Source organism: Cebus imitator, unplaced genomic scaffold, assembly GCF_001604975.1.
Source record: "Cebus imitator isolate Cc_AM_T3 unplaced genomic scaffold, Cebus_imitator-1.0 Scaffold607, whole genome shotgun sequence".
Lineage (NCBI taxonomy): Eukaryota > Metazoa > Chordata > Mammalia > Primates > Cebidae > Cebus > Cebus imitator.
The window spans coordinates 484513-492729 of NW_016107922.1; the positions used below are offsets into that span (position 1 = coordinate 484513).

Consider the following 8217-nt stretch of genomic DNA (forward strand, 5'->3'; position numbering starts at 1 on the left):
AAAAAAAAAAAAAAAAAAAAAATTTTTTTTGGCTGGGCACAAAATCCCAGCACTTGCAGAGGCCGAGATAGGCCGAGATTAAGACCATCCTGGCCAACATGATGAAATCCAGTCTCTACTAAAAGACAAGAAATTAGCTGGGCTTAGTGATGCACACCTGTAGTCCCAGCTACTGAGAAGGCTGAGGCAGGAGAATCACCTGAACCCAGGAGGCGGAGACTGCAGTGAGCCATAATGGTACCACTGTGCTCCAGCCTGGTGACAGAGCGAGACTCCGTCTCAAAAATGGAGTCTCCCACATTCCCCAGGCTGGTCTCAAATTCCTTGGGCCCAAGTGATCCTTCCACCTTAGCCTCAGTGCTAGCTGGGATTACAGGCCTGTGCCACCACCCCCAGCTGGAGTCCTATTTTTAACTAAAAATAGGAGTATTATGGTGATACAAGGGTAGAGAGACAAGCCTGTCTGATTGTTTGTATGTAAGCCTTAGTCATACCTAAAACTCGAATCACTGATGATAACACTCATTTGTTGAGTGACTTCAAGTACTTTAAGTACTGGTTTCCTGCATAAATTTTAAAAACAAAAGACTTGGTGTCAAGTAACCTATGAAGGCATCAACTGCTCAGATAATAGATTAAAAATTAATTAAAATCTAGGAATTAAAAATTAATAGATTAAAAATTTACCTTCCCTCCTTTTGGACAAAGTATTAACAAACATGTAAGAAAGAATGCGTCAGGCACAGTGGCTGACACCTGTAATCCCAGCACTTTAGGAGGCCAAGGCAGCAGATCGCTTGAGGTCAGGAGTTCGAGACCAGCCTGGCCAACGTGGTGAAACCCCATCTCTACTAAAAATACAAAAATTAGCTGGGCGTGATGGCACACACCTGTAATCCTAGCTACTCCAGAGGCTGAGGCAATGGCTTGAACCCGGGAGGTGGAAGTTGCAGTGAGCCGGCATTGCACCATTGCACTCCATCCAGCCTGGGCAATGAGAGCAAAACTCAAGAAAGAAAGGAAGGAAGGAAAGGAAAGGAGGGAAGGAAGGAAAGTAGGAAAAGAGGAAAGGAAGGAAAGGAGGGAAATGAGGAAAGGAAGGAAAGGAGGGAAGGAAGAAAAAGACGGAAGGAAGTAAAGAAGGGAAAGGAAGGAAAGGAGGGAAGGAAGGAAAGGAGGGATGGAAGCAAAGAAGGAAGGAAAAAAAGTAAAGGAAGGGAAGGAAGGGAGGGAGGAAGGGAAGGAAGAGAAGAGAGGAAAATAAGTAAATGAACGAAAGGGGAAGGGAAAGGGAAAGGAAGGAACGTAGGGGGGAGAAGGAAGGAAGGAAGGAAGGAAGGGACGGAGGGAGGGAGGGAGTCTTGCTTTTGCAGGGTTTTAAAATCTCACCGCAAAGGCATTTTTCTGCTCTGACCACTGTGGGCTATGATCTCTTTAAGTTTAAGAATATTTAAGATTGGCCAGGTGCAGGGGCTCATGCCTGTAATCCCAGCACTTTGGGAGGCCAAGGCGAGTGGGTCTCAAGCTCAGGAGTTCAGAAAGACCAGCCTGGCCAAAATGATGAAACCCATCTCTATTAAAAATACAAAAATTAGCCAGGCATGGTAGCAGGTGCCTGTAATCCCAGCTACTCGGGAGGCTGAGGCAGAGAATTGCTTGAACGCAGGAGGCAGAGGTTGCAGTGAGTCGAGATTGCGCCACTGTCCTACAGCCTGGGTGACAGGGTGAGACTCTGCCTCAAAAAAAAAAATTTCAGATTGATAATAGCTACCACTTAACGGCAGCCTGTTATGTTAGGTTTTAACATTTTATATATTCATATTTTATATTATATATTATCACATCACACATTGGGAAACCAAAGCTCAGAAAAGGTAAGAAATTATCCCAAACCCACACAGCTGGAAAGCAGCAAGGCAGGAATTCACACTCAGTTAGATGTGGTTTCACAGGCTACTATACTACTCCCACTTCAAGTTAGGGTTCTGACACATGCCATGACAGTGTCTAGATGTCACGTGTGGCTAATGAGCATTAGAAATGTGGCTAGTGTGCTGAAAGTATAATATACACATTAGATTTCAGAGTAAAAAGAAAACAACGCAAAATATCTCAATAATTTTCTGTACTGAATACACGATGAAATATTTTAGATGTACTGAGCTAAATGAAATATTAAAATTTTACTTTTTTTACATGCCTGCTAGTTTTTAACTGCATTATATGTGACTTCCACTGAATAGCACTGGTCTAGATATCTCAGAAAAGAATCCCGAAGACACAGGTATCATTCTTTTACCTGCAACAAATCAATACTACAGTGATACTGAAAGGAAATGACATATCAGAGATGGCCTCTATAATGATGAAATGTATACAGCACATACTGTCTTCCTAATATCACCTTCCCATTAAAATGAGCCTAGTACTTTTTAGACGACTTGGGCTAAGTAGCAGATTCATGTAAAACTTGAACTTCAGCAGATATACACAGTCTACCTACCTATATTCTTCCTGAAGCTTTACTTGCATATACCAGCCCCTTCACTTCCTTTCCTGAACTATTTGGTGCTGCTGGGGGTCACAGTAGTCCTTACTGGTTGTTTGCCTACCAGGCTAAAGTATTTTAGCATCATTCTGAATGAAACACGATTTGAAACATTATATATACAGACATATATGCACAAAAAATGCAGCAGATTAAAACATTCAAAGAAAATCTAATACAAAGAAAAGTAGCTAAATCAGTGGTATTTTCTACCTTACGATATTCCTTCAACCTTTATAATACTTCTAGTTTATCGTTTATCATCCATTAGTTATTTTCAAGTACTAGTAACAGAGCTTAAAACTTCTAAAACTAGATTTCTGAAAAAAGAAAGAGATCTGACTTCAATACGTAAGCAATTTCAAAAATAATTCTATCAAGATTTGGGAAAAAAAATAAACATTCACCCAAGACAATTCTCCTTTAAATAGATTTTGCAGTGAGAAGACATCAATTTTTCCTATAGATTATAAAAAGGACTTTAGAAACAATACTTTTAAAAGTTATATAGCACTGTTTTTGAAGAGCTTATACTATACCATAAAGTTAAAATTAACACATGGAGAACTGAAACGTTAAGGGTGAAATGGTTTGCTCCAACCCAAAGTCTGTAAGAAATTTCGAAAAAAATTCTTTTGTCCGCACCATTCACTTCATTATTTTACTCCTAGTCACGGTAACTTTTACATTTTTGCGGGGAGAGGAGTGAAGCAGCAAATTTCTTTCTTCAAGTCTTACATGTAACCCCAGACTATAAAATATACAAAAGTACACGTGCTTTGGTTTAAGAAGAGTGGAAAAATAAATAAATAAATAAATGAATAAGGCTCGGTACAATGGCTCACACCTGGAATCTCGGCACTTTGGGGAGGCTGAGGTGGAAGAGTTGCTTGAGGGCAGGAGCTATAAGACTAGTCTGGGCAACACAGTGAGACCCTGTCTCCACACAAAATTTAAAATGAATAAATAAAATTTAAAGAGCAGAGTGGAAAGGCCCTAACGAGCTCAATCCACTCACTCTACCCATCACTTCTTCAGGACTCCTGAAGCACCTCAGTGCCTAAGGCTCCACAGAACACTTTTTGAAAACCACTGCTATAAATCCAAATTTCCTGTATAAAGTTTCCTTCCCCAACACCCATATACTTCTCTCCACATTTCTATTTAAATTTGACTATGTATTAAGAAAATCCAAATACTATTTTTTAAATGTTTATTTTTAGAGACAAGGTCTTGCTGTGCTGTCCAAGATGCAGGATACAGTGGTGTGATCATAGCTCACTGCACCCTCAAACTACTGGGCTCAAGTGATCCTCCCACCTCAAGCTCCCAAGTAGCTGCGACTACTGGAACATGCCACCACATCTGGCTAATTTTAAAAAAAATTTTTGTAGAGACAGGGTCTGGCTATGTTGCTTAGGCTGGCCTTTAATTCCCAGCCTCAAGCAATCCTCCCACCTGAACTTCCCAAAGTACTGAGATTATCAAATACGATTTCATTTTACTAAGCGTAATTAGTATTTTTATATTTGCTCATTTCACGATACTATGCAGCAAAAAAATTAAATTCTCCTAAAACCCAAATTTCTTTCTTCTAGCAAATGGTAATCTAGATATACTTTGCTTACATGAAAGTAAAAAAGAAAAAAAATTTTTTTTTTTTTTTTTAGATAGAGTCTCCCTCTGTCGCCCAGGCTGGAGTGCAGTGGTGTGATCTTGGCTCACTGCAACCTCCACCTCCTGTTCAAGCGATTCTCCTGCCTCAGCCTCCCGAGTAGCTGGGATTACAGGCACCTGCCGCCATGCCCCACTAATTTTTGTATTTTTAGTAGAGATGGGGTTTCACCATGTTGGCCAGGCTGGTCTCAAACTCCTGACCTCAGGTGATCCACCCACTTTGGCCTCCCAAAGTGCTGGGATTACAGGCTGATTTTTAATATTTATAATAAAATATTTGGTTCTATTTTAATACTTTCCTTATTACTAGCTTCTTGCCTTTAGCTTTAATATGGTCAGAACCATAGCTAGGAAAGAAGTTCCTTCTGTAGGAATGCAGAAGCAGTTCCATGGACAGATGTATAACCCTAAAGTTTAGCAACTTCTGGGATATAGATATAATTTTAAATACAGAATTCTAAAATACAGATATAATGTTAATCCCACATTACAATGCACAAAACCCTAGCCATTATATTCATGTCGCCACTAGAGGAAATGGCAGTAAAAAGTGGTCAGGGGAAATGAAATAACTTGTATTTACAACACGGTAAAAGCATTTGTTAAAACCTAATAGCTCGACATATAAATACAAATTAACAAATCTATGTTGGAATAGCTAAGTCACTCCTATAAAGCAAAACTGTCATTCGAAACACACAGATGCTTTCAGAAAGCGAATTAAGAAAATGTGAAGAAAAGTGACAAAAGAAGTGCCACTGTTCACCTAAACAAAGCCTTAACCAATCCAGCGCTCATGAGAGATCCGGAGACTACTCAGAGAAGGACATCCCACTCCGCAATGTAACTCACTGGCTCAGGAGCATGTGTAATGCTTTATGGAGAGGCTCTTTCAGTTCCTGGGACACTTTTTCTCCAAGATGGGCCAGGCAGTCTTCCATTGAGCTTTCTGGATTGGCAGGGCTGAACACTGGAGAAGTGTGACGGTCAAAGCCCGTGCTGGTGAAGGCTGAACACAGGACAAAAGAAAAACCTAATATGATAAACAATATCTACAAAATTAGCTGGCCTTGGTGGCACATGCCTGTAATCCCAGCTACTCGGGAGGCTGAGGCAGGAGAATCAATTGAACCTGGGAGGCAGAGGTTGAGGTGAGCCAAGATCACACCATTGCACTCCAGCCTGGGCAACAAAGCAAAACTCCATCTCAAAAACACAAAAACAAAAACAAAAAAAACCAACATTAGAAGCTGTGCTGGCCAGGCGCAGTGGCTCATGACTGTAATCCCAGCAGTTTGGGTGGCCTAGGCAGGCAGATCGCCTGAGGTCAGGAGTTCGAGACCAGCCTGACCAACATGGAGAAACCCTGTCTCTCCTAAAAAATACAATAAATTAGCTGGGCGTGATGGAACATGCCTGTAATCCCAGCTACTTGGGAGGCTGAGGTAGGAGAATCACTTGAACTAGGAGGCGGAGGTTGCAGTGCACCATTGTTCTCCAGCCTGGGCAACAACAGCAAACTGCATCTCAAAAAAAAAAAAAAAAAAAGGTCAGGCGTGGTGGCTCACGCTTGTAATCCCAGCACTTTGGGAGGCTGAGGCAGGCAGATTAAGAGGTCAGGAGATGGAGACCATCCGGGCCGACACAGTGAAACCCCATCTCTTTAAAAAAAAAAAAATGTTGTGCTATGAAAGCCCAGAGGATTAAGACACCCACTATTAGAAACAAGCTAATCATTACAAGCCACTTAAAAGGGTTAGATAATCATTGTGAACATTAATTTTTGTTGGCACATAAACACTGATAGGTCATAAATTTAGAGGTTCTTTTAGGTTTTAACGAAAAAGTTTAGTTTCAAGAGAAAAAAAACAAACTGACATGTTATAATAGGCTAATCAATTTAGTTTATGAATAATGACGAACAAGTATAAAAATGATAAACGACAGGTAATTTCTGGCTCTGTTACCCCTCTATTACAATTTTGTTTTTAAGATTTTGTTGCTGGGCTCACGCCTGTAATCCCAGCATTTTGGGAGGCTGAGGCGGGCGGATCACCTGAGGTCGGGAGTTCAAGACCAGCCTGACCAACATATGGTGAAACCCCGTCTCTATTTAAAAAAAAATTTTTTTTAATATATAAAAAAAAAGATTTTGTTTTACATTTATAAAAGTGGCACTTATCAGATTCTAATCATCCTCAGAGGATGCATCCATTGCTTTCATTTCCTTATTAAAATGAACTTTCAAACTTAATATTACTGCACATGGATAAATTTTAAACTATTATATGAAGATTATACAAACAAGTATAAAAGTTGAACCAGAAGCCGAGCACAATGGTTCACACCTGTACTCCCAGCATTTTGGGAGGGCAAGGTAAGCAGATGGCTTGAGTCCAGGAATTCAAGACCAACCTGGGCAACATGGCAAAACCCCATCTCTACTAAAATTACCAAAAATTAAGGGCAGGCACAGTGGCTCATACCCAGGATCCCAGCACTTTGGGAGGCCAAGGCAGGCAGATCACCTGAGGTCGGGAGTTCAAGGCTGGCCTGACCAACATGGAGAAAACCTGTCTCTACTAAAAATACAAAATTAACCGGGAGTAGTAATGCACACCTGTAATCCTAGCTACTCGAGAGGCTGAGGCAGGAGAATTGCTTGAACCCGGGAGGCAGAGGTTGCAGTGAGCCGAGATCTCGTCACCGCACCCCAACCTGGGCAACAAGAGCAAAAAAAAATTAGCTGGGTGTGGTGGCACATATATGCCTGTAGTCCCAGCTATTCGCAGGGCTGAAGTGGGAGGATCACTTGTGCCCAGGAGGTCAAGACTGCAGTGAGCCTTGATCATGACATTACACTCTAACCTGGGCAACAAAGTGAGACTGTCTCCCCGCCCCCCATCAAAAAAAAAACAAACAAATTAATTAAATAAAAATAAAACTTGAACCCAGAAAAAGCATTCATACCTAGCTGTAGAGACTTAGTCACCACCTGCATAAAATATTTACTGCATAATCTAAGGGTTACTCCTATAAGACTGCAAATTTTACTAAAGTATGTATTTCTTTTTTTTTTTTGAGACAGAGTCTCACTGTTGTTGCCCAGGCTGGAGTACAACGGCGCAATCTCTGCTAACTGCAATTTCCGCCTCCCAGGTTCAAGTGATTCTCCTACCTCAGCCTCCCAAGTAGTTGTGATTACAAGCATGTGCCACCATGCCCGGCTAATTTTTTTGTATTTTTAGTACAAAATTTTTTAATAACAAAAATTAGCCGGGCATGGTGGCACGCACCTGTAGTCTCAGCTACTCTGGAGGTTGAGGCAGGAGAATCACTTGAACCCGGGAGTTGGAGGTTGTGGTAAGCCAAGATCACGACACTGCATTCCAGCTTGGGGAACAGAGCGAGACTCTGTCTCAAAAAAATAAAAAAGTTAGCTGGGTACGGTGGTGGGCACCTGTAATCTCAGCTATTTAGGAGGTTGAGTCAGGAGAAGTGCTTGATCCTGGAAGGAAGAGGCGGCAGTGAGCCAAAATCGCGCCACTGCATGCCAGCCTGGGCAACAGAGCAAGGCAGTGTCTCAAAAAAAAAAATTTGCTAAGTAAAAAATGCTAGTCACAAAAGACCACATAGTGAACTATTCTATTTACGTATATTTCCAGAATGGAGATGAGCAGTTGACTGGTATGGGGTGGGGCTGAGACTTGGGGCTAGCAGGAATAGGAAGTGGCTGCCAATGTGTTCCGTGGTTCTTTTTGCAGGACTTAAAGTGTTCTAAATTTAGACTGTGGTGATAAGTTCTGTGAATACACTAAAACCACTTAACTGGGCTTTTTAATTATTATTACTATGTTTTTTTTTTTTTTTGAGACGGAGTTTCGCTCTTGTTACCCGGGCTGGAGTGCAATGGGCGATCTCGGCTCACCGCAACCTCCGCCTCCTGGGTTCAAGCAATTCTCCTGCCTCAGCCTCCTGAGTAGCTGGGATTA

The 8217-nt window shown here is 41.4% G+C and overlaps 1 protein-coding gene across 4 annotated transcripts in view; it reads right to left on the reverse strand.

Annotated features, from left to right (window-relative positions):
- BCL2L13 (BCL2 like 13) overlaps window positions 1–8217 on the reverse strand; it is a 50419-nt gene that overhangs the window by 30437 nt on the left and 11765 nt on the right. The window contains exon 3 of one of the 4 annotated variants that reach the window (XM_037734334.1): window positions 5078–5237. In XM_037734334.1, the coding sequence (XP_037590262.1) occupies window positions 5078–5166 (89 nt within the window). In that variant the 5' untranslated portion in view covers window positions 5167–5237. Of the gene's footprint in view, window positions 1–4991; window positions 5238–8217 lie in introns of those variants that run through there. The other 3 variants (XM_017516855.2, XM_017516857.1, XM_017516853.2) reach the window with 3 other exon arrangements.